At 45.6% G+C, this 25964-nt stretch overlaps 1 protein-coding gene across 1 annotated transcript in view; it reads left to right on the forward strand.

Annotated features, from left to right (window-relative positions):
• The window catches only part of Ptprt (protein tyrosine phosphatase receptor type T), a 784117-nt gene that overhangs the window by 112419 nt on the left and 645734 nt on the right, over window positions 1-25964 (forward strand). The window contains exon 6 of the mRNA XM_042055120.1: window positions 3927-4101. Coding sequence (XP_041911054.1) covers window positions 3927-4101 — 175 coding nt within the window. The remainder of the gene's footprint in view (window positions 1-3926; window positions 4102-25964) is intronic.

Raw genomic sequence — 25964 nt, forward strand, 5'->3', positions numbered from 1 at the left:
TGTTTAACCAAGTTCCCTCTTGTTTTTTCCTTTGCATTTCCCGTTCTGCCTTTATCTGGGACTGGACCAGTAGCTATGGCATGTGCTTCTTACACACTCACTGTATTTGAATCCCTTCATATGGTCATAGCATTTAAACACCCAGGGCTCTTCCTGTCTGAGCATGCATGTCCTGCTCTTGGAGTACTCTGTGATTTCTTCCTCTGGAATCCTCCATCCTGCGTGTCCATCTTGACCTCCAGTCCTCCCCTGCTCTCCCCTGCCTGTTTTGAGCCAGCACACTCACAGGCTGTTCTCATCAGCACTCCTCTTTCTGAATTTAACCTCCATTTCTCCTTGCCCACAGTCCATCCCTGCACTCTCTCTGCCTTGACTCGGGGGCCCTCCTGCTTGTTCCTGCCCTGCTGTTACCTGCTCCCAATATGACAAGTATGATTATCAAAAGGGCCTGCTTTCCAGAGATTTCATAAGACAACCTGCAATTTCCTATCCTTCAGTGGGAGAAAGGTTCTCAGTTCAGGAGCTGAACAGAAAAAAAAAAAATGTGAACGGTTCAGGAGAATGCACTTAATCCTCTTCAGTTCTGCCAGAATCTGACATCATTAGGAAGATAAGTAAATAATACTGGAGGCAACATCAAGATAAAATGTAAATGCGCACAATGCAGCTTGAGCACTTAACCAGCCCTTTCTCTTAGTATTAGTTTCTTATTGCGGTTGAAATAAGTTCTACAAACCTAACGGCTCAGAACAAATTTATTTCTCTGCCATTGTTGAGAGGAGCAGTCAGAAGGGAGCTTCAGCGAGTCCTGCATATGGCACTCAGGTGTGGGTGGGATGTGTTCCCTGAGGGTGTGTCCAGCCAGTACATAGACTGCACGTGGCCACGGAGAGCAATGAGTGCAGCCCACCGCAAAATTGTAAATGTAAAAGTTGTGAAGTTTCTGCAGTTGTTTCTGTGTTTGGTTGTATGTCCTTTTGTTAGTTTCAAAAGAATATTTATTTTAATTTTATATGTACGTGTCCGTTTGTGTACCATGTGCATGAAGTGCCCAAGGTGGCCAGAAGAGGGCACTGGATGTCCTCTAACTGGAGTCAGAGATGATTATGACCTGCTGTACGAATGCTGGAAATTGAAGCCAGGTCCCCTGGAAGAGCAGGCAGTGCTGAGTCATCTCTCTAGCCTTGATTGTAGTTTTTGGTTTTTTTGATTGTGAACCTTGTAGATGTTGATGATGTTGTTTTAAAATGACAAAAGGCTGGTCTGGTTGTAAGTGTCTGGGGAGAATGCCTTCCCTTTTATAAATGATACCGGGGCCTCCAATTTCCTGTTATAAACAATACCCATGAGTCAGTTAGCTCCTGACTCCCTCCTTCAGATTCAAGTGAATGCTGCCTCCCTCTAACCTGTCCTTCTACACATACCTCCTTCTCTGACTCTCACGTTCCCCCACTCCCACTTTAGCTTGTAAACCTTTGTGATACATTGATCCCAGGTGTGTGTGTGTATGTGTGTGTGTGTGTGTATGTTTGCATTTTCACAGGTTCTGGGATTAGGGTGTGCGAATCTTTGGGAGGGGAGCTATTATTCCACTGACAGAATTTTTCTTTGCTGATTTCATGGTTAATTTGCAAACTCTTTTAACACCAGAATGTGCCTTAATGCTAAGTGTTTTGTGTACATTCTCATTTATCGCTCACAGTGGCTCCACAGGTGAGCAGTTTTTGACGAATCTGTTGTGTATGGGAAGAAAGAGAGGGGAGGGGAGAGGGAAAGAAAGGAAAGCTTTATAAATAAATCGGGTTAGACAATATCTAACTAATCCTCTGTCACTGACTCACGCATGTATTAAAGTGTTCTTGCATTGCCCTGCTAAGAAAGGGTGAAGATGGAGCACTTTGGGTGACCCTATATCCTCTGAAGTCCCCTCCCCTATACACTCTGCACCTTTTCCAAATCAGGGTTTGATTCTTCTATTTTCCAGAATCTTTTCAACCTCTTTATCACACTATCATGAAGTGGGGGTGTTCTTTAGTATCTGGTAGCTTTTTGTACCTAGGTCTAAGCTGTATTATTTCTTGCAAGGATTCTCCAAGACATGCACAGGTGTTTGGGGGCTATAGTTCCAGTGACTTCTGCTCCCTTATGTGGCTTTATTTTGGTCATGCTGGATCATTTCTGGCATGGGAGGAGGGTATGGCTACCTTTCTTGTTGTCCTGATTTTGGGAAATGCCATTTGCTTTAGTATTTGGAAATGCAGCGGTGATCCAGTTTGAGGCTGAAAGTCCTAAGAATGTTAAAACATTGTGGTGAAGGAAATTGCCCTTTTTGACTCCCCCAACTAATTTGAAGCAAGTCTTTCCTTTGGTGGGAGCTTTGGTGACTCTGCTTCCTGTCTCTTGGTTTGCCATATCCTCATGGGCTTGGTACTACCTCATCAGCTGCCCTGCCCATTCCTGTATCCCCATCTAAACATGTTCCTGATGGGAGGTAGATTGGAAAATGACATAAAAAATGGGTTGTGCACATGGATAGAATATGTACTTCATGGGAGAAGCAAAAGAGATCTTATCTAGGAAGACATGAGGCCTGGGAATCATAAATAGCCAGGTTTCTCTAAATCCAACCAGACAATTAAAACCCTCCATTTCACTTGAGAGATAAAAATTACATTAAAGCAGGCAATGGGGATAAAGTCTTAGGAAAAAAAAATGTTTGAACGGATGCGGGGAAGCCTGGATGAGGGATGTGTTTGCTCTACATATTTATTTAACCTCTCTGACATTTGATTCTTCTGAGAAGAGCAGCAATAACACACACCTCAACAAGGCTGTGAAGATTAAAATGGAGGATTACACAAAAGCACCCAGCTCGGGATCAGCTGCATACTAGGTGCTTAGTAAATATCCACTCAAAATGCATCCTCATGCATGCCTTCCCAGCTACTACAGCTTGCTACTGTGAAAGAATCTATTTAACCCAAAGCATCACACCTAAAACTCAGATTGCTAAAGACAAACACTTATGTGTATTTGCCCTGATCCTACAAATCTTGGTAGAGTTGGTATAGGAAAATGAATGGGATTTTTGTCTCTTGGGGACTCATGGTCTCAAGTGGGGAACAGTCATGGACCAGGATGTGGGAAAGGTTTGCACAGTACAGAGAGGCACAGCTGCCTTTCAGATGGTGGCATGATTGATGAGGGAGCTTCCTAGAGGCAGTGGCAGGCTAAACATTGATCAGTGGGAAAGGGGCTGTTCCCAGGGACATAGAACATTCTGAGCAGAGGAAAGAGGGCATGGCAAAGAGGAGAGGTAGAAATTATCGACAGTGACAGCCTGGGGCAGATGGGAGTCAAAGCCATTGAGACATTGATCACCTGCTGAGGATCTGAGAGCAAGGGAGATTACTAATACTCTATGTGGGTTGAATTGTTTGTTAATCTGCTGAAGGCCGTCTTTGGGGAAATACTGCGGTTTCTGCTTATGAGATTGAAGGAAAATAAGAAGAGCGAAGGTTAAGGGAATGGAGCCAACTCCAAAAGTGTGCTGAGCCAGGAGCTGAGGCAATTAGGAGAAGCTTTTGTCCCAGTTCCTTCCAAGCAGACACCCTTCCCCTTGAATCATTTTTTTTTTCTTGCCCTCCCTCTCTTCCTTCCTTCCTTCCTATTTTTTGAGAAGGCTTCATTATGTAGACTTGCCTCAAACTTGGAAGCCACCTGCCTCAGCTTTTAGAGTGCTGGATTGACAGACCTGTGGCGGTGCATTCAGTGGGTGGGGTTTGACTAGATAGAAGCGGTTTGCCATTCTATTTCAAGGAAGTCCTAGGCCCCTGGAGCATTCAAAGGTCATGGGGTCTATGTTGAAGGTTTGTAGGAAGTCCTGGTACTATGATTTCTTCTTCCTTTTCTTTCTGTGTCTTCAGCAATGGAATGGCAGAGACACGGCCCTCATGGTCACTCGTGTGGTCAACCACAGGCGCTTCTCGGCCACGGTCAGTGTGGCAGACACCTCTCAACGCAGCGTCTCCAAGTATCGCTGTGTAATCCGCTCAGATGGTGGGTCCGGCGTGTCCAACTACGCAGAGCTGATCGTGAAAGGTGAGTGCCGCCTCGCCACAGCTTTGCCAACTGGCTGGTTACGGGAATCTTAACTCCATTTTTATACAGCTAGCTCCTTCTCTCGCCTGTTGCTTCCACCTCCTCCCAACAGCGCGAGACAGCTTTACAGTCACTGCTCTCCAGAACATTCTCCCATAGGAGATACCTACGTGTGGGATGTCTACCACAGATGCAACCTGCAAGTTTGACTTGTATTTCAAATCAAGATGATTACATGTCCTTTGTGGTTTAGGGATGTCCTACTGAAATGTTCTCGTAGAATTGTTTGTGAGGGTTTTATAGCTGCACGTTTCCTGTAATGACAATATTTCAGGAAGACTTTTGAAAGAGGGAGCCTACCTCCCAAATGCTCTGGAGTCAACGCTCATCTGTTTTCTTGTGTTTGTTCACTTTGAGGTATGTCCACGATTCCCTTACAACATGCACATGGGCCCCTGTCTTAATTACTTTCCTGTCGCCAGGACAAAACATCGTGACTGAGGCAGCTTATAAAATAAAACATCTAATGTGAGGCTTGTGGTTCCAGGGGGCTTGAGTCCATGATTATCATGGCAGGAAACACGGAAGCAGACAAATAGGCATAGATTACCATCAGGAGCAGTAGCCGAAGACGAGCACACACGTCTTGATTTACAAGCACGAGACAAAAAGAGGACTAACTAGGAATCGCCTTGGCTTTTGAAACCTCAAAGTCCGCCCCCACTGACACACCTCTTTCAACAAGGCCGTACCTATTAATCCTTCCCAAAAAGTTCTATTGACTGGGAACCAAGTATTCAAATGTGTGCACCTCTGGAGACCATTCTCATTCAAATCCCGCATTCCCTTTCCTGCCTCTTTGGAGGACTTTGGCAAACCCTATGCCTACTGAAGCTGTTCTTTGAGTTCTCCTGCTTATCAGGCACATGCCATTTGTGCTGCTTTGAATTAGCAAAATCCCTCCTAGGCTCCCACATTTAAACACTTGGCTTCAGGTTTCTGGCACTGTTTGAGAAGGCCAGGGAACCTTTAGGAGGCAGAGCCTTGTTGGAGGACGTAACTCACTGGGGATGGGCTTTGAGAGGCCATAGCCTGGCCTCACCCGGCTTCTGCTTTGCTCTCTCTGCTTTGTGTTTGTGAGTGAATATATCATCTCTCGTCTTCCTGTTCTGGCTGCCTGCTGTTGCCTCCCCCACCATATGGACTCCCCTCTATAACCACAAGCCAAAATAAACTCTGCCTCTGGTCACGGTGTTACACAGCAGCAGAAAAGAAACGAATGCCCGTGCAGTCCAGTGCATTTTCCTCTTTTTAAAAATCCCCATATCCACAGTCATTTAAGTATTTCCAGGTGTTTCTGTTTATATCATTTCTTCCTTTGAGTGTGCAAAAATTAACATCTCAGTTCAGTTCTCCCAAAACAACAACTAATAATAATTTTAGTTTTTTTTTAATTATTATATAAAAACAGATTCTTTCCTTAGATAAATCTCTGGAAGTTGAATTGGTAGACCAAAGCATATGAATATCTTTATGAATTTTCTTCTCTCTATTGTAATATTGCTTTTGCAAAGAATGGTTTGGCGGTTTACACAGGCAGCAATAGTGTATGAATGTATTCATTTTATCACTGCTATGTTCACTGATTAAAATTTCAATATAGCAAATATTTAGTGAATGAAATAATGAACCTGTTCGTATTGTGCCAGCTGTAGAATAATACCTGCTGTGTTTGAAGGGAGAAAAAATAGCGCCTGATTCTCAGAAGGCTCTGGGCTGTTTGCGGTTGTTGCTGCCACTGCTGCTCTGTTTTTATTTGAGCATGGATTGGTGTAAAAACTTTGACTTCTCGTTGCTGGCTCTGTGTGACTGGTGGCTTCAATGGGACCAGAATGGAGAGCACTGTCTGGACTCCGTATTCTGAACTATCCTGACTCTGCATGTATAGTCACATGGAGGATGATATATTGGCACTCACTGAGCTATCCTGACTTTGTAGATAGTCAGGGTGGAGGGTGATGTATTAACATTCATGTCACCTCGTCTCCTTTCCTACTGTGATGGGCAACAGCGTCTGCCAATTTGACGGGGTCTGGATTCACCTATGAGTCAAGCCTCTGGCTGTGCCTACCAGGAGTTACCCAGATTTGATTGGCCTTGGGACGTACCTGTGTTGGATTACTTATATTAAATCAACCTGGGAAGAATATCTCAGCTACGGACAGCACTGTTAGGTGAACGGATGTCACGGACTGAATAATAAGAATGTGAGCCCAGAATGAGCATCACCGCCCTCTGCTTCCCAAATGTGGATGGAATGTAACCAGCTGCCTCGAGCTGCGGCTGAGATGGCTGTCTACCACAGCGGACTTCATTCTGGAGCCATGAGCCAAATTAAACCTTATCTTCAGTTGCTTCTGCCAGGACATCCTAGCCCAGCTTAGCAATAGGGAAAGGAAATAATGCACCTCCATGGCTCTTATCACACCTCCCTTTGCTTGTGCTTCATTTAGTCCCCCTTTTCAGACGTGAGCTCTGGAAGCAGGAGGGTATCCTCTGTCTCTTTCAAGCACTCCTATTCAAGGCTTATACCTAGCATGGGTTCTGTGTTCACGGAACGACAGAAGTTGCTAGTGTTTGACTGCTTTCATCGGCATGGCCCATCATTTCATGAGTCTCAACTGGGAGATTTCTGTGCCCTGTGAGTGCACATTGGCTCCAGCGGGCACTTACTTCATCACCAGAATGTCATGAACCTTTAAGACAAAGATCAACAAATTAGGTGGTCATGAACAAAATAATATTTTAAAAGGCACCTTTAAGTTTATTCACATGACGTGCCATTAATATATAAAAGAAACCATCACTTTGATTGCATTAGGCTCAGATCTTAACTTTTCTGGTCCCATAAGATTGATTTGTGTGACACAGTGGCCTTTGCAGGCCTTTCTAATACTCAGTGACTCTAATTTCCTGAGCTGTCTCCTGGAGCACTCACTGTGCCTTTTCATAGTTGATTTCCCACTCTGCTTTGGGAGTCCCACAGTTGAATGCCCCATTCTCTTTTGCTTTCTGCCGTCTTATTGGTGAAAATAATTTTTGACTTCTCTTTGCTGGCTCTGTGTGACTGGTGACTGTGTGAATGGAGATCACTGCTTGGGCTCTCTATTCTGAGCTATCCTGACTCCAGGTGGGTAGTCACATGGAGGGTGATGTAATAACACTCACGTCACCTTGTCTCCTTTCGTGGACAATAGCGACTGCCAATTTGACAGGGTCAAGATTCACCTATGAGACAAGCCTCTGGCTGTGCCTATCAGGAGGTACCCAGATGTGGTTGGCCTTGGGACAGAACTGTGAGGCACCCTGCACATACCTGACTGATACAGAGTGGTTCTGAGGGGATGGGAAAGACCATGGCAGTCAGTGCTGTACCTTGAAGTTTGTACTCATAGAAAAACGGGGCCAGAAAATGCTTGCTTTGTTCTTTCCCTATGTCTTCTACTCAGAGTCAGGGTGAAGAGGTGTAGAAGTGTTGATCTATGAGCTACCGGGGCAGGGGGATTGCTGAAGCCATGTTCTCTTGGCTTGGAGATGGTGGTCACTGGGACAGTGCTTTGTCTTTGTTGGCTGTATCCACTGGGGCCTAGTGAAGGCACAGAGTAGAGTGTGAATTCTGGTCCCGGGTGCATTAGTCAGATGTGTGACTGTGACCCCTCCATAACCCCTTCCCCTGCAGCCCATGCTGTCCTCTGAGAGGTGACTGGGAGCTTCTGCGGCTCCTCTGCAGTGGGCAATGGTGCATTAGTACTTTCTGTAATCTGGCTCCGTTTTATGGCACCTTGATAAAATTCATCCACTCTTTTGGCAGAGGATTTCACTTTTTAAGCACACCTTCCCCCCACATTTTAATACTGAGTGGGTGACAAGCCATTTGCTTGGTCCCCTCACATACGCTGTCTCATTTGATCTTAATTGCAGCTCTTCACAGTGGTTTTATTTCAACTTCTTTTATAGCTGAGAGAGCCAGCATAGCAGGGCTGATGAGGTGAGGGTCATCCTAAAGGGAGAGTTAGGGTTGGATCTGAGTCTGAGGTGGACTGCTATAGCTATGTTCGGGAGAGGGGGCTGGGGATTAGGGCTTTGTTGGCTCATGGTATCACAATGTTATAATCAGTGTCAAAGGGATGGAGATAACAGGCAAGCAGGTAGAGACGCTCCCCCAGTACATGTAAGGCAGTGAGAGCAGGGTTACTCGGAGGTACCCAAAGGAAACCTGTCAGCTTCCAGTCCGTGGCCAGTGGCCACTTGAAGGCAGGGGACGAGAGCATTTGAGGGCAAGGTCTTATGAAGATTGATTCTCCCCACTAAAAGACAGCCCTGGCCGAGCCAGCGGTTTGCGTGCTTCCGCGCTGAAATACTTGTATTTAAAATGAAAAGAAGAATAGCAGTCATTCTTTTGGCGAGGAAAGGAGAAATATCTAAAAAGCAAAAGTAACTGACTTCCTAAGGGCCACTTGCTGTTGAAGCAGTGGCCCCCACTGCCATTTCTCCTCCTGAGTGACAATGGCTTTTGCTTATCATACAGTTTGCATGGGCTGAAGAGACAGACGTGAACATTCAGCTAACTTTGGGGCATTGGGAAAAGAAAATGATCCTTGTTGTGTTTTTCTTCCCATGCACACAGTAATGCCTGAGTCAAGATGTCTCGCTTGGACTCCTGGACCTATCCTGATTCATCTCTGTGACTTTGAACAGGGTCTAAAGCTCTCAGTGCCTCAGCAGATACATCTAGGAATAGAGTGATAGGATTTTGTCCCTGGGAGGGTGTCGTGAGGGTGAAACGGGATGACCAGTGCAGGAGTGTTCAGAGCTGTGACTGACCCACGTGTCAGGTGCGACTCAGTGACCAGACGCCTCACCCAGTACCTCCGTGGCCTTGGAGAAATCATTTAAGGCCTATGTAAAATGGAGGGTGGTACTAATCCCCATGTGGTAATGCTTGAACAGGAGGAAAGAGCATGAAAATGTAGCTTGTGCCCTTCATTCAAACTGTGACCTATCTGTGACTGAGAGCGTATAGCCTCTCCACCCAGTACCTGAGGTGCCAGGGCTGGAGGGAGGCCTGTGCCATGGCTTCCGTAGCAAGTGTACGCACTGAGGTGAGCAGAGCAAGCTGGGATGAGTCCCTGTCTCCATGCACACTGACGTGCCCTCATGTTCCTTTGCTCACCAGCATCCTAGCACAGTGCAAATCAGGGCTTTAGAAGATGCAGCCTAATCTTAGCTGTAGGTGGTATCAGCATTCTTTGGGCGACTCAGACGGCAATGAAAGCAAATTGGAATTACTTAATTCTGAAGAAGCTGTTTATTGAGTTGTGATAATGTACTGGCTATATGTTAGATTACCCTGTAATTGAGGTTTCACTCACTTGACAGCCCGTCCCCTGCCTACCTGTTCCAGGCCAGTGCTTATAAACGTTCTTATTCTCTCCACTTATTTCTGATGGTTCTGGGCTCTTCCATTTCAGGGTGTTTTGCTTGGTGAAAGGACATAAATTGTTGCTCAGCTTCATTCTAATATTCATAAATTAACGATTTTAGAATTTGCTGTCAGCCAGGCAGTGGTGGCATACTCAGGAGGTAGAGGCTGGCAGATCTCTGGGACATTGAGGCCAGCCTGGTCTACAAAGTGAGCTGGAAGACAGCCAGAGCGCTGTTATACACACACACACACACACACACACACACACACACACACGTCCATACCCCACCAAGTACTCGGGACTTGTCAGCATAAAGTTAGTGTCTCTGGAAAATGTTATGGCTGTGTGGATCGTCAGGTGAGTTCAGCTGGAGCATGGTGATTAAGAGTACGGACTGTAGATTAGAATATACCTGAATTTCAGTCTTGGTCTTGATCTCTGCTACCTGTGAGACTTCAGGTTAAGCACACACTCACTTCTGACTCACTTCTGGCCCCATTTTCCTTGTCTATACAATGGGATAAATACATTTATCTGATGGGTTCTCTCTTAATGAGGGTCCTATTGCTGTGAAGAGATACTGTGGCCATGGCAACTCATATAAAATAAAGCATTGAATTGGAGCTTGCTTACAGTTTCAGAGGTTTAGTTTGTTGTTACGGTGATGAGCAAGTTGTCTTTACAGGCAGACATGGTATTGGCGAATAGCTGAGAGTTCTACACCTGGTTCTGCAAGCAGTGAGAAGAAAGAGACTCTGGGCTCAGCTTGAGCTTTTTAAAACCCAAAAGCCTACATCCAGCATACACTTTTTCAATGAAGTCACACTTCCTAATCTTTTCAAATAGTTCCACTCCCTCTTAATGAAGCATTCAGATCTGTGAGTCTGTGGGTGCCATTCTTATTCAAACTGCAGGTCCCTTGGACATAGACAGTGGAATATGTATAGACCCTAGCACAACATAAGTACCCACAAAATTATGTCTGTTATTATCAACAATTTTATTTTTACCATTTTTATTAGGGGTTGTTGCCCAAAGGTTCTCTCCTTGTTCTGTCTTAAGGGAGGCTTTTCCACATATTGGACACTTAATTTTTGGTTAGATTTAGCACTCACTCTTCTGAGAGAGAGAGAGAGAGGACTGAGGTCATCATATCCATCTTATACGTTGATATTAGCTGCAGAAATGCTTTACTTACACCATTTGGTATTGTCTTATTTTTTTTCTTCTTTAAATATTGTATATCATGCTTAAAAGCTTCTAAGATTTATTTATTATGTACACACTGTTCGCCTGCATTCCAGAAGAAGGCACTGAATCTCATTATAAATGGTTGTGAGCCACCATGTGGTTGCTGGGAATTGAACTCAGGTCCTCTAGGAAGAGCAGCCAGTGCTCTTAACCACTGGGCCATCTCTCCAGCCTCCAAAAGTTCTTGAAGTTGTATAAAGATGGGCCACATTGATCGTCCTGTATCCTGGGCTGGTGATAGAGAGCTGTATGTTCTGATTTCTCTACAACTGACTACTCTCCTATCTTGGTCTCTTTTGTTCATTCACTACCTGTCAGTGTCTTGGTCCCTCTATTGCTATGAAGAGACGCCATGACCACTCGCAATTGTTATAAAGGAAAGCTTTTAACTGGGCTTTGCTTACAGTTTCAGAGGCTTAGTCCATTATCTTCTTGGTGGAAGGCATGGTGGAAATAGCGTTGGAGAAGTAGCTGAGATCTACACCTGGGTCTGCAGGCAACAAGAAGAGAGAGACTGGTCCTGGTGTAGGCCTTTAAAACCTCAAAGCCCACTCCCAGTGACACACTATCTCCAACAAGGTCACACCTAACCTTATCAAATAGTGCCACTCCCTGGTGACTAAGTATTCAAGTTTATATGCCTATGGGAACAATTCTTACTTAAACTACCTTGAGTTTACAGCTATAGCTTGAAATCTAGAATGACAAGAGCTGCTGAATCCTTCTTATGTTTGTGTTATTAGTAAATATTCATTGAGTCCAAGAAGGTGTGTTCTGGCTAGAGGATACATACAGACTTACAGCGCATACCATAGAGTTGGTATCAGGCACCAGCTACATGAGCTTAAGCATCTTAACAATCACCCTCTGAAGTAGACCATTAGTAACCCCCTTTTACAAATGAAGGAACAGAGATGGAGATTTATCAAGCTCACACTGATTTCAAGTGACAAACGTAAGCCGCCTATCTCCGCCTTCTATTTCACACTTCCTGAAAAATCCAGAATGGTGGGTCCCATAATACCACATGGAGTGAACAATGCAGTCTTGAAAAGCTAGCAAGGTTGCTACAAGTCATTCCACAAGTGATGGGTCCCGTGGCCTTGGCAGGTGTGTGGATAGGGCTAGCCTGGCTCCGTTTTGAAACATGATGAGCAAGGATCGAAGAAATAGACATGCTATGGTATATCTGTGGGGGGGAGGGATATGCACGTGAATCATACACACACGTGCGCGCACACACACTCACACACATGTACATGAATCACACACCCCCTTCAGCAGTTATATCATACTCAGAATACAGTTCACACATTTGCCGTGGCCTCTAAGTCTGTCTTCTCTGTCTCTTTGATTCCTGACCCCCTCCCCTCGCACACATTAGCCGTCTCATCTCTTCTCTAACTACACTGATCCTTGTCCTCTTTGAAAGATACCCAGCTAGTTCTGACCCCAGGACCTTTGTACTTGCTTGTCTCTTTGCCAGGTGTAGTTTTCTTTCTGGTAATTAGATCACTCACGCGCTTTGTTCCCTCTGGCCTCTGCCCTAGCAGCAGCCTCTCAGAGAGGTCTCCTCTGAAGGCCTCATCTGACAGAACACTCACAGGATTTTCAGCCCAACTTCTGTAGCTTCAATCCTTGGTGTTATGCTCTGATTTCCTAGATCTTGTTGTTATCAGATAGTGTCACTTTTATCTTTGTACATGTGAGAAAGTCACCGCCAAAACAAAATACCTGAGATAACAAACACATGAAAAAAAGAAAAACAAACTTCATTTGGGTCACAGTCTATTGCTTGGGAATATTGGTGGGGATACTGAAAGTCAATGGTGGGAGCATAGTATGGAAGAGCTAACTGCTCACTTCATGGCCAGGACACAAAAGCAGAAGAGACTGAGGTCCTTTGAAGTAGTAGTTCCCTTGAAGGGAATGTGACCTGCTTTAGTTAATTTGTATGACCATTGCTAAAGACCAAACAATACAAATAAAAAAAGGAAGGGAGGGAGGAAGGAAGGGAGGAAGGAGGGAAGATTGACTATTATTTACCTTGGCTCACACTTTCAGAAGGCTTAGTCCCTGATTTATTGACCCATGTGCTTGAGCAAAATACCATGGTAGTGGCTTCAGCCGTACTTCTGTATGTGGCTAAGGGAATTCTTCATGATAGACAAGAAGCAGAAAGAAGAGGCTACAGGAAGTGGCCAGAGAAAGACAGAGTCCCAGGGCCATGCTTCCATTTACCTACTTCCTCCAAAGGCCCTGCCTTCTATTTCCCACCACTACAGGATGGATGATGCAATTGTACCATGAATCCACCAAAGGTTTAATCATTTAGCAGGTCAGGGATCTCTGATCTAATTGTCTTTGGAAACTGAGGTCCCATTATAAGCACACCCAGAAGAGGGCTTTTCTTACCTCCTAGGCACTTTGTTTTCAGATGAACTTGACAGTAGTAGCCACTGCAGACCTCCCTGTAGGCCTTCCCTTCTAACTGTCTCACCACCTCCCAACAGAGGAGACATCCTAGGGACCACATCAAAACTGTACCTGTATGCTATTCATTTCTGCTAGAGCACAGGTGCTTGAAATGAGAAGCTTTGTGCGTCCAGTTTCTTCCTGGCAACACCCACACATCTGCCCATGGATAGTTCCAAGTCACCCTCCACAAACATGCAGCTCTACTCAAGCCCTTTACCATCCCTTCCTTATTTGATTATTATTTTTCTTAAAGTCTTATTTTTGAACTGCAAATTGCCTGGAGCATACCTCAAAGCACTCATCATAGGGGGGATGCTTGTTGCCTTCACTCATCAGAGGCATTTCCCTCCTTTTGGAGGCGCTCCTCATTTGAACTCATTTCTCTTCTACTCCTGATAAAGTTATATCTGTCTCCTTTGCAGCTACCTGCTTCTTTCCCCTCTCCCCTTCAAGCATGCATTTTCATCATGCTTTTCTTCTTCCAGTGGAGCCTGCAAGCTTTGTAATGTCCTGTGTTGTTCTTATGGCCTTGATCTACGCAAGCTGTGATTTGGAGCCCGAGTCTACCTTCTCCAGTCATGCTAATTATGCAGCCTGCCATGTGGCCATGAGATCATCATTTCCTTATGAAAAAGCTTCTGGGCTCTCATTGGTCCTTTTTAATGGAAGACTCTTGGATTGTGATGAACCCTACCTGTTTACCCAGGAGTGCTTCAAATGTTAGTGTGTGCATCCAACTTAGATCAAAAAGTTGAACAGCTTTTCACATTAACCCAATTCCTCCCTGCCGCTCCCACTTCTTGCCAGTTCTCAGAGAAGCTCAGTAATATCATCTTTTTTATGCAGACTTTGTTCCCTCTAGGATAGCCTTCTCATGCTTCCATCCTAGCTTACATTATCCTTTACTGTAGCTGTGATCCCCAAGAACACATAGATAAGGAGTCTGGGTCTTGGTTCCAGATTATGATTCAACTCTCTGTTGACTATATGAATTGGGAATGGAATTCTGTGACTCCCTAAGCGTAAAAATGGAATAATGAATGCTAGCTGCCTTAGATTTGGGAGGATGGTCACATATACAGAGCCAAGACAAGCATGGTTCTGTGTGTGTTTTCACGTGTCTGTGTGTGTGTATGTGTGTGTGTGATGTGATGCTTGTCTTTGTCGGTTTCATCGTCCCTGCATTCGCCAGCTGCCCCACCTCAGCCTCTCACTTTCTCGCTCTTGATAGCGTCTCCATTAGCTTTTCATGGGAAGGGAGAAATGACAGATGGAAAAAGGGTGGAAAACTTAACTTGAACATATGTGTGTGGGGGAAGCTAGCAGGGAGATATCTATGTATATTGTACTTTATACAGGCACAGCGACCAGCTTATTTTAAAGAAGTGAAAATGTGGATAAATAAAACCTGACAAGTATTGGTTCCCTTGAATTATTTTGACTACTTCATCAGCTGCATGCTGATGTGTTGAATTAACAGTTTTAACGCATTTGGAAATTAAATCAAATGGCAATTGCATTAAATCTTCATTCACTTGGAACATTACCGTCCCGTGTTCAAGTGGAAGAACGATGGGGGCCAGGCTATAGTTAGCTGGCATTTGTGGACCATCTATTGCACACCAGCCACTTTGCTGGGTGTCTGCCCATGAGATCATACTTCACCGTAGTCTCGGGTTGCATGGGAAGATACTGACTCTCTGCTAGTCTTGTGAGTCGTACCATCTAGGCCTGCCCTGTTCCTTAAGTAAAAGTGATTAATTTTTCTGCTGTGCCTATGGCACATGTTGTCTTCTTTTCTTCTGGTAGATGGAATAGTATTCCTAAGAAGCTAAATTTGGGGTTCCACTGTGCTCAGTTAAGCCAAAGACTCCAGCTATGTGAGGGTACTGGGCCGGTGTCTCCCTACCCTCACCGCAGCCCAATTTACTTCTGAGACTTGCAGCCTCTCCCTTGACCACGCCTCCTTAACTGAGGTTGATGCCTGCTATCCACAGTGAACATGTGGTGATATCACAAACAGATTTGATTTCCTACCTGTGGAGGGGAACCCTACTGTCAGAATTCATAAATGCTGTCAAACATCTGCCTTATGGTACACAGTATAGCTCTGCAGGAAAGAATGGTCCAGCCCCATAGGACCAGAAGACATAGGGAAACCCCTGGCCCAGACTATATCTATGGGGAGATTTCTTTATCCCCGATGTTCTGGTGCTGAGTTTCAGTCCTATGACCTCTGGCCAGGTGGGTTATGCAGTGTGTGATTCAGCTTGCTTGAGTCCAGATCTTTCTATTTTCTCTGTCTTGAGAGCTTTGCCTTCACTCCCTCATTTTCCCATTAAACCCACGGAGACCCAGTAAGGAAAATAGACGAATTCCTCAGTGCTGAGATCTATGGAAAATTCCTAGTAACTCTTTCTGCCTCTGGAAGAGAACAAGATAAATGCCTCACTTTTCTCTAAGAATGGGAACAGTCTCTATGACCGAAGACTACATTTCCCAGAATGCCTAACTCATTAGAGCTGCAGTCAAAGCGGAAGACTTTCTAAGGTCTGCATGTTCTCTCAGGCTCAAACAGTTTACAAGTATGATCACTAGAGTCCACATTCTCTCATCAGACTTTGACTGGGTGATGATAAGTCCAAGCTCCCAGGAGATGATGGACTCAAAATATTCAAGAAACCTTGGTCTTTGAATTACCTGCTAAAGAACTGTCTTCTAAGCAGGGTTGTTATTGAATGAGTAAAAATGTGTGTGTGTGTGTGTGTGTGTGTGTTCAGCTATAATGTGTTAGAGCTTATTTGTTACAGAAGCTAAAAGCATCCTAATGACTAAAAGTTGGATCAAGAAAGCCTTTAATGATACCCTCAGACCTAACCTCTGCAACTAAAGCTTTATAGGCGTCTCAGAAACAGATGAAAAGATGCATCTTCCCCTTCCACAGACACTGGACTCCAAAGCTCAAGCTATATACAACTCAAAAGCTGAACAAAAATACCTTTCTTTGGGTGGGATAGAATATTGAATTTTCCAACCACTGTTTGTTGATAAGGACCCTGCAAATTCAAAGACATAAGGACAAATACTATATCATTATATGAGTGACAGGGGCTAGAGATAGGCTTGGCCATCACCCATGGAGCTCAGGTAAAGGTTGACCTGATGTGATATGTTGTTAATTCATTCAGAAGGATGAGTCTTGCGTGAAAATTCCAAAAGTCAGTGGGGCAGGTCCTGGTACATTAGATAAGGTATGTAACAGGTTCAACTGGTCACAGAAGCTGTCCTTGTGGCCACACTCACCCAACATTCCCGTTCTTTAGTCTAAGGTGAATAGCTCATGAACGGAGCTCAGTGACTCTGTGAGGTAGTGTGTAATAGTGTGGAAGGGAACCAGATCCAGTGCTTGGCACTTCTCACCACTGACCTCTTATTGATGATTCCTATGTACAAACTGTCAAAACATGCACATGTCAGCCAGACAACACTGGGACAGTCAGTAGGAGGCAGGCAGATGCCACACAGCAGCATCTCAGCAGCGGAGGTGACCCTGGTAGCTCATCCAGTCATCAGAAAAGTTCATCGTACTAGTGTGACGTTATCCTAAAAACCCACACCCACCTTCTGCCCAAGATATGCTCATTCTCATCCAGGGAGCCAAGAGCCCACGCATAGGGGAGGCTTATCTGAGAAGAGATGCAGTTTCCTGTCTTGCTGTCAATTGGACTTGGATGACCATATCTTGGCTCCTCAGTTTCCCTATTTGTTAAAGGTGAGGGTTGGATTAGAATGGTACACTTCACTCATTCTCCTTCTTGAACAGCAGAATGCCTTCCTAAAACAGGACGAGAAAGAAATGACATGTGTGTGGAATTGCGGGCTGGAATAGTATAAAATTCATGCTTCTCTGCCACCTGGCCAGGTGGATATCTTTGCTTCTTTAAGTCTTTTTTTTTTTAATTTCCCAATTCTCATGACTCTCCTCTTATTTCATGCCTTTCTGAGCGTGGTAGGAAAAGAAGCTAGGATATGGCCCCCTCTCCTGTACACTGAAATGTGCTTGTGCCCAGCCTTTCATTATTAATCAGAGCCGCATGCCTGTTGCTTCTATGTGTATCTGGGGGCAGATGTGCCTCGCTTTCCACCCAATAACTGGAGTGTGTTTCTTTCTGATGGAATGCAGCTTCTGGTGGCAGGGAGAGGCAGTTGCTGGCAGAGCCGCTGATCTCAGCGCGGGGGAGCCTCCTGCTCGAGCTAAGCAGCATCCTGAACTCTAGCCTTCGCTCTTCTGATCTTGCACACACGTGAGCAAGGAGCTGCTGGGCCTGGGAGACAGGACTGCAAATTCCTGTGTCTTGCAAACACGTGAACGTATTCTTCTTACTGGGAGCGGGCAGGCTGCTCTTTTGAGCCAGCTGGGTTGTTTCAGTCTGTGTTCTCTGTCTCTAACATCTTACTGTTTGGTCCATCTCCCTAAGTGCTTGAGCCTCAGTTTCTCTACCTGTCAAAAGGGAAGAATGATGTTATCTCAACTTCCCTGCAGCAGTGTGGGAGCCTTGCAGTGTAGGATCCACTTTTTATCAGTTAGGGAAGTTCAAAGACTCCTATGACAGCATCCTCCGTTCCATGTGTCTTTATTTTTTTTTCCTTTTGCACAAGCAAGCAGGCCTTCCCAGATCTCTGTATTTAGGTAAGGCCAGAGCGACATAAGGCCAAGTATAGCAAAGTCCTTCATGCATGGCCTGCCTCTCCTGACCTCTTCTATAGACAAGCAGTAGAGACAGAAGTTCCGTGTGGAGTTGAACATCACAATACTACATGCTACAACTCCAGTGAGTGTGACAGTGTGAATGAGCAACAGTGGCCAACCATGGCTCATCTGATTCCCGAGGAAGGAACAGACGGGACTGCCACAGGAAGGGCTTTGCCCCGTGCCCTAGCCTTGCCTATTTCAATGTCTGAGGAGCCTCTTCCGGTCTCCTGTACAGTAGACAGATATCTGTGGTCTCTGGCAAGAGCCATTGTCCCTGCTTAGCCTGCTGTGGGAGTCTAACAATGAGTCTGGACTTAGGGAAGGGGAGTTAGCTGGTGCTTCTGTCATTTGCTGTAAGTAAGTTTTCTTGGCTCTGTCACACTGTGCCTGACAGGAGCAGCTACAGGTGTGAGAGAGGTTTGCTTTACCTCATTGTTTATAGTCCATCATGATGGAGGAAGGTATGGTGGCTCAAGTGGCTCAGTCCATGGTCATGTGAGCTTGCATCTCCCTCACATCCTTGGCAGCAGATATGAAGCAGAAGCAAAGAACTCAGGTTGGAAGCAGGACCACACTATAAACAAGGCCTGTCTCCTGTGTTCCTTGCATCGTGGCAGCCACTTTCTCCCAGTTAGGCCTCATCTTCTGAAGGTTCCACAACTGGACGATACAACTGTGCAAGGTGGAGAGCAAGTGCTCAAAAAGGAGCTCATGTGGGCATCTCACACTCAGACCCACCCTAACTTGGCGTAGAGGCTGGCTGCCCAGCTGGCTGTTCTTTGTCTGTGGCTTCACTACCTCAGGTGTTTTTTTCAGTTACTCCAAGGACGTTCTTCTGTGACTCTCTTGTGGACCAACTGCCCACTTTTGTCCTTCTGTTCAATGAATACAGTCCACTAGACGACCAGCCATGCTTGCAGGCCTGGAGATAAGGTGCATTCATCCAGCTATCCCCACATGTTACTGTTGAATCCCGGTCTCTGCTGACATTGTTCCTTTTCTTTTGCAATTATACAGAGATGATATAAAATGCAGGTCCTCCCTTTCATAACCTGAGCCTCATGCAGCAGTTGGCTGTGCCTTTCCTGTCTGTGTGCTCTGCCTTCACTGCTCCAGCCCAAGCCCCCACTCTCCCCACCCTCCTTATCCTGACATGACTGAGCACTTCGGACTGACTCTAGTTCCTTTATTTCATTGATGGTTTTCCCCACTGTCCCTGGAAATCATGGAGTATGCCTTTTAGTTAGACTAATGACAGCCTTTGCACATGGCGGCCTGTGGCAGGAGTTCTTGTCCCAAAGTCATTCTGCAACCAGGGACTCCACCAAACTTTATTCTAGCTGTTAAGGCTGGGAAAGAATCAGCTGTCTTTTATGTTTTAGTTTATTTGGGGGGAGCTTCCTTTCTTTGGTCTTTATTCTTGGTGATCTCGATTAGCTCTCATACTTCCTCTCTACTCTGCACTATTAAATTTACACACACAGCTGGGCAGTGGTGGCACACGCCTTTAATCCCAGCACTCGGGAGGCAGAGGCAGGCGGATCTCTGTGAGTTCAAAGCCAGCCTGGTCTACAAGAGCTAGTTTCAGGACAGGCTCCAAAGCTACGGAGAATCCCTGCCTCGAAAAAAAATCCCTCCCCCTACGCACGCATGCACAAACACACATACACACACACACACACACACACACACACACACACACACACTTTCATATTGTATCAAACTTTTAAGGATTTAAGGCAATTGGGGAAGATTACAGCAGAGAAATATCAGTGCATGAAGTAAGTGTTCTTCAAAGAATCCATGCTTTGCCAGGTGCCTCAGCCTCTGGCCGCTGTCTTGAGTTTGCTTTCCTCTGCTGTTGTAAAACACCATGACCAAAAGCAACTTGGGAAGGAAAGGATTTATTTCTCTTACACTTTCATACCACGGTCCATCATGGAAGGAACTTAGTTCGGGAACTCAAGGCAGGAACCTGGAGGCAGGAACTGAGGCAGTAGTCGTGGAGGAACACTGATTACTGGCTTGATCGTCATGACTTGCTCGACCTGCTTTCTTATAGCATCCAGGACCCCCTGCCCAGGGGTGATCTCACCCACAATGGGTGGAACTCTCCACATCAATCACTAATTAAGAAAATATACCACAGGCCCATTTGGTAGGGGCGTTTTCTCAGTTGAGGTTCTCTCTGACCAAACGATTCTAGCTTGTGTCAAGTTGACATAAAACTATCCAGCATGGTCACCACAGCAGCAAGATCTCGGTGGCCATATAGGCTAATGCTGTGCTGCTGCCGCTCCCTCCCTCTCCCTTTTTCAGAGGCTCTCGGGCAGAGCAGTCTGGCAGCAGACAGTTGCCTTGGGCCCCGTTTGCACAGCTCATTTCTGCCAGCGCCACTTGCCAGTTCCTCCCTCTGGCTTTGGATTAATTCCCTCTGGCAGAAGCATGGTTCTCCTCTGCCTTTCCTTTGCATCTCAGAATCAGGACCCGATCTCATTGCCAGGATGCACCCATCCAGCCCTCAATCCGTCATACCTCCCAAGTTTGCCCAGCTCTGCCCACACTCTCGTGCCTATCCGGCTAAAGCAACACATTGTTGACGTAGTTGGAGAGGGGAAAACACCCTGTCTGCATCTTCAATGTGAGGGGCAGCATCCCAAGTCTAATGGGATAGAGCCCCAGAGATTATGGCATAGGCCTCTAGGCTACCCAGGCAATGGAGCTGCCTCTGTCCAGTTTCATCCCAAGGCTCCAATGCTGGACCTGGGACTTCTTCTTTTGCCTTCATTTGTAGCTCTGTCCTTTGTTGTTGTGTCCTTCCTACATGATCACACAGCAAGACAGTGGTAGGTTGGGGGTAGCAGTTTGGTGTCTGTACTTCCTACTTCTTGACCTCAAAGCTAATAGAGCACGTGTCTTTCCATGTTAGAATCTCAGTCTTAGCAGAAGTTTCTGCCATCTTGCCTGGGGTGTGCATCTCAGATTAGCACAGCCATTCTGCCCTATGGTCTTCAGAGCCCAGAGTTTTGTAGCCAATTCTGTGCTCAGAGTTAGAGGATCCAGGTTGTCCGAGAAGATGGGAATAGGATATAGGAGCCCTTCCTCCACATAAAGAATCCCAGTCAGACAGAGAGGAGATAGCTGTAGGAGGCTGAAGGGTTATGGGGGGGGGGCTTCCCCTGAGAAGAGAAACCATGGAAAGAATGAGAACAGATGAATAGTTGGGAGTCTACAAATTGTATCCTCCGGACGCAGACTTAAATACCATTGGAAAGGATCTGTGTTGAATTTCTGCTGGATAAATTGCACAAATTTCACTCTTGTGGTAGGCCGTTTTAGAATGGAATGTACTTAAATATTTAATTGCAAGAATTTATTTATTTTGTAGGTGTGCAGATGTGTCTACAGGCTTAGTGGAAAGTGCCCTTTCTCTGAATCCTCTCACTGCCCCAACACTAGTGTTTAGAACTAAGTTATAAGTTGATGTCTGACGCTAAGAGTGGTACTCTCTGTCTCTTCTGGTTTACACCAGGACAGAAATGACTTAAGGCGTGTGATAGAGCATGAGAAGAACGTGACTTTTCACTCTGAAGAGCACGTGGCTTATTGTCAGGGACTGCTTACATGCAGTTCTGTGGTCTAAAAGCAAACCAGGGGAGGCCCTCTATTCAGATTCCAAATCTGCCACTTTCTGTTCGTACTGGGGCTTACCTCCACTCGTTGGCAAACCCCTCATGGTGTTTGCAAGGTGACCACAACAAGACCATCCTCTTCAGTCTGCCATGAGGTGACATGGCTGCAGCAGTAGCTGTCAGCTCTACATCCTCTGGCCTTGTCCCACAGGTGGAGTTTAGTGACTCTCAATGCACCCGCTGCTAACTTCCGTTTGCGACCTCTAAGGAGCTCGTGCACATCCCATGTACTGTCATATTAATATTTGCTTTTTCTTTCCTCTCTCTGATTTACCCCTGGCTGGGGATCTCTAAGCTGCCAAGCATGGGGCTGGTGTTATAGACAGTCTTTGGGATTTCTTAGCTTAGCTTGTGAACCAGTTGATTTGACTTCTATCTATAGTACCATAAACTTCCCTATAGGTGTCACTGTGTCCAGATGTCTCTCTGCTTGCAATGAAAGTTGTTATTAAATTGGGTCCTTAGCTATGTGTCTTCTACAGAGACTCCTTCCAAATATAGTCTTGTTCATAGACACCAGACATTGGTATTTAGACATCTCTTCTTGGGGGCACAATTCAACCCATGGCACCTATATGTTTTATTGATTTGAAACCCCTCTCTCTCAGACACTCATGAATTATTCTTGTGTGTCTTTGCATCCGTAGAGTCCAAATGCCTTCTCTTATGATGAAATGCCAGCGCATGCCTTCAGGTGTATGCAGAGGCCGCGACCATCCTGGAGGTGTGAACAGTCAGGAGTGTGACTGCTTCTGCCCAGACACTAGTTCTTTACTTGTTTTTCTTCCAGCTCTTAGGTCTTGGCCTCTTTTTGCTCCTTCAGATTCTCTCCGTGTTCTACTGACAGACAAAACCTGGTACTCTTTAACAGTGGCCCCCACAGAAGGGGGCCCATCCAAAGATTGGACCTTATGTCTCTTTAGCTGTAGTTTTCAGGAACCTTACCTCGGGCTCCTTTAACAGCCAAACTGACTTTAGTCCTCCCCATTGCCACTGCTAGATGGTGGCATTGCTTTTCACGGGACCTAGGACCTTGGGCTGCTTCTTGCATTTTTGAAGATGTCTGATCCACCATTGCAATCCAATGGAATCTCTGTACACTGCACATTGTGTTGCTAATGTATTAAGTTCCTTAAGTTATGGGTTCTGTAGGATAGTTATTGTGTCTGTGCTTCCTCATTATCTGTCTCTTGTGCTGGGCACACTGAGGATACTCAGCACATGTATGCTGTATAAATGTAAGATATGGGGACTAGAGATATTTCTCAGTCACTAAGATTGTTGCCACACAAGCATGTGGACCTGTATTCAAGGCTTATTACCCATGAATAAGCTGTGCACTATAGTATGTGCCTATAAACTGAGCACTGGGAAGTTAGAAGCAGGAGGGTCCTGGGAGTGTGGTAACCAGCCGAATCAGCGATCATTAGCACCAGGGAAAGCCTCTGTCTCAAAAAATAAAGTGAAGAGAGATTGAAGGAGATACCTGATATCAAGTTCTGTCATCTGCATGAATGTGCACACATGCATGCACAAATATCTGCATGGGCATGCACACAGACATTTCCGCATGTATACACATACACAAGAAATGGCAAGATGGTTGTATATTGCTGGCTGTATTTGGGGCAAGGCAGGCAAAGCTCCCCATAGTTCTTCTCTTCTAGACCTGAGCTTTACCCACCCTGGCTGAAAGCCAGCCACAGCAATTTTGGTCAGCCTCTGGGGCTTTGCCCTAGAAAACTCTTCACTGCCATAGTTCATCACAGGCACTTTGTGCCCAGAGAGGACTTCCTCTTGGCAGCCACCCCCACCATTACAAAGTATATGTGCACCCACATCTCCGGCCATCTGCCAGGAACCCTTCCCTGCTAGGCTCTAATTTCTGTGAAAGCCAAGGCCGCGGCCAGTTTGTACATTCTTTTGTGAGACTACTGTTAAAAAGAGGAACTCTTCGGGTGGATCTTCTTGAAATGAAATGGTTCTTCCTTCCATGTGTGAAACCTGACACAGATGCTCTGAATAACTCACAGTTTTGATATCCACTTCATAGTGGAGAAGCCAGAGAGATTAAGCAACCTGGGTAAGGACACACAGTTGAGTAGGGGGACATGGTGTAATGAGTGGCTCAAGTCCCCTAGAGGTAATGGATAGCAACAGCCAGTTGGATGGGGCTAGTTTCACAGAAGCCCGGGACATCTAGGGCTGTCCTGGCTTCCAGGCTGCCCTTGGGGACTGCAGCACCGCAAGCTGCAGCTACTACAGTCACTGAATTCCAGGTGATTTCTGTTCTAATTGCTCTTTTCAAGTGGTGTGCTTGTAGTTCTATGTGGGGGGACTTAGTGTTTATAGCAACTGCTAATGACAGGGCTACTGAAAAAGACTGTCTATTTTTGGAATGAAGCTTCAGTTTAAAAGAAATAAAAATAAACAACACACACACATATATATATATTTATGTATGCACACACAGAGATATATGTTAGAATAAGTATGTTGAAAGAAATCAAGCCCACCTTAAAATATTCTCCCTCCTGGTGAAAGTGGAGTGGGGATTTATCTGAGATTGAAGGTCATTCAGCTATAGACTGGTATTGCCAAGGGATGGCACTGCCTCCACTTCCTGCTCATCTTGAAGACAGCTTGGGTGGGACCTAACATGGCTTAAGCCTTTTCCTTCCTATAATCTGATTGGCTCCATGGGCTCCGGAGTCAGCTCTGTCCAACCCTGTCTGCTGTGTTTTCCTGAGGACAGGTCCCAGGAGTGTCCCTGAAGATGGCACCTCAGTGCTCATCTCTTCCCAGGCCACAGGGAATCCTTGGCAAATGCTGTTACTAATGGTGACAATCATCATTGTGTCAATAATACCTGACAGTTGTTGAGACATTAGAGTCTGTCTAGTCCTTGCTGGGCACTTGGTGGACACTTGTGTTTTGATTCTATAAAAGTTTGCTCATTTGATCCCACTCCAGAGGCAGAAATGTGTCCTATTCGAAATTGACAAAATCCAAACCACTGGGAGCTTGGTTTCATGGCTTCACTGAGGCAGAAGGTTTCCAGAAGGACTTTCAGCTGCTGTCACGTGTTTCTGTTCCCTGCCTCACCTGCTGCTCATCCTTCAGAGAACCAAGCATCAGCTGCCCCTTTAGCCCCATTCCTGGAAGTGGCAGATGGAAAAGCTTTTAAACCAATCTGGACCCAGCCTTGGTCATCCTAGCTAAGCCTTAACTGACCATAGATCTGAAAGCCAGAAATGAGAGCCACAGAAATGACTGTGTCTGTCATTAAGATTTGTGATTGCAAAAGATGACTACTAGAGTACTTTAAAAGGATGAAATTGTACATGGGGGAATGAAGCAGTAGGCAAAGCAGTTGGAAGTATGAGGACCTGAGTTCAAACTTCCAGAACCTATGTAAAACTGGATGCAATGACGTGCACATCGGTAAATGCTGTGCTGTGAGGAGATACGGGGTGGAGACAGTAGAATCTCTGAAGTCTCTAGGGCCAGGAAGACTGGCATATACAGCAGTCACAATGACCCTGTCTCAAAACAAGATGGAAGGTCAGAACCACATGTGAGGTTGTCCTCTGACACATGCCACAGCACACGTATACACAGCATACACTTTTTCTTAGATTAAAACGTCATAGATAGCTCTCGTGATAATATTATCACCACCTTACTATGCCCATAAGGTTGTGTTAAATCTTCTCCTGCTAGTATCTTGCCAAGTTTTGACCTTCTGACCTTGTCAGCCTGGGGAACCCGATAGCCCTAGTGCCCTGGGAGGTTGTGGTCCCTATAGGCTTTGAGAGCCAGCACGTTACTGGGGTAGGAAATGACAAGTGATGCCATTGGAGATGCTCTGGAGCCATAAAGAGGCTCCATTTCCTGTGTTCCCACTGGTTCACGAACGGGCTAAATTCAGTGTTCTACATTCCTGAACTTATGGGGAAGACCTGGCTTTTGGAAGACCCCATCTGCAGAATTTCTGGTGACTGCCTTCCATAGCATTTACTGATCCAGAAGTCCATGAGGACCAAAGGCCTAGAGTCCTGTAGCTCAACTGTTGTGATGGCTTCTCGGGACCTTGGGACCTGCTGGGGTATGTCTAGAGCCAGGGTTTACCTGGGTCCTGCTGGCCACATTCAGGGTAACTAAAAAGCAGCCTAACACCAAAGGACTCATTCAAATAATCTC

Source organism: Arvicola amphibius, chromosome 5, assembly GCF_903992535.2.
Source record: "Arvicola amphibius chromosome 5, mArvAmp1.2, whole genome shotgun sequence".
Lineage (NCBI taxonomy): Eukaryota > Metazoa > Chordata > Mammalia > Rodentia > Cricetidae > Arvicola > Arvicola amphibius.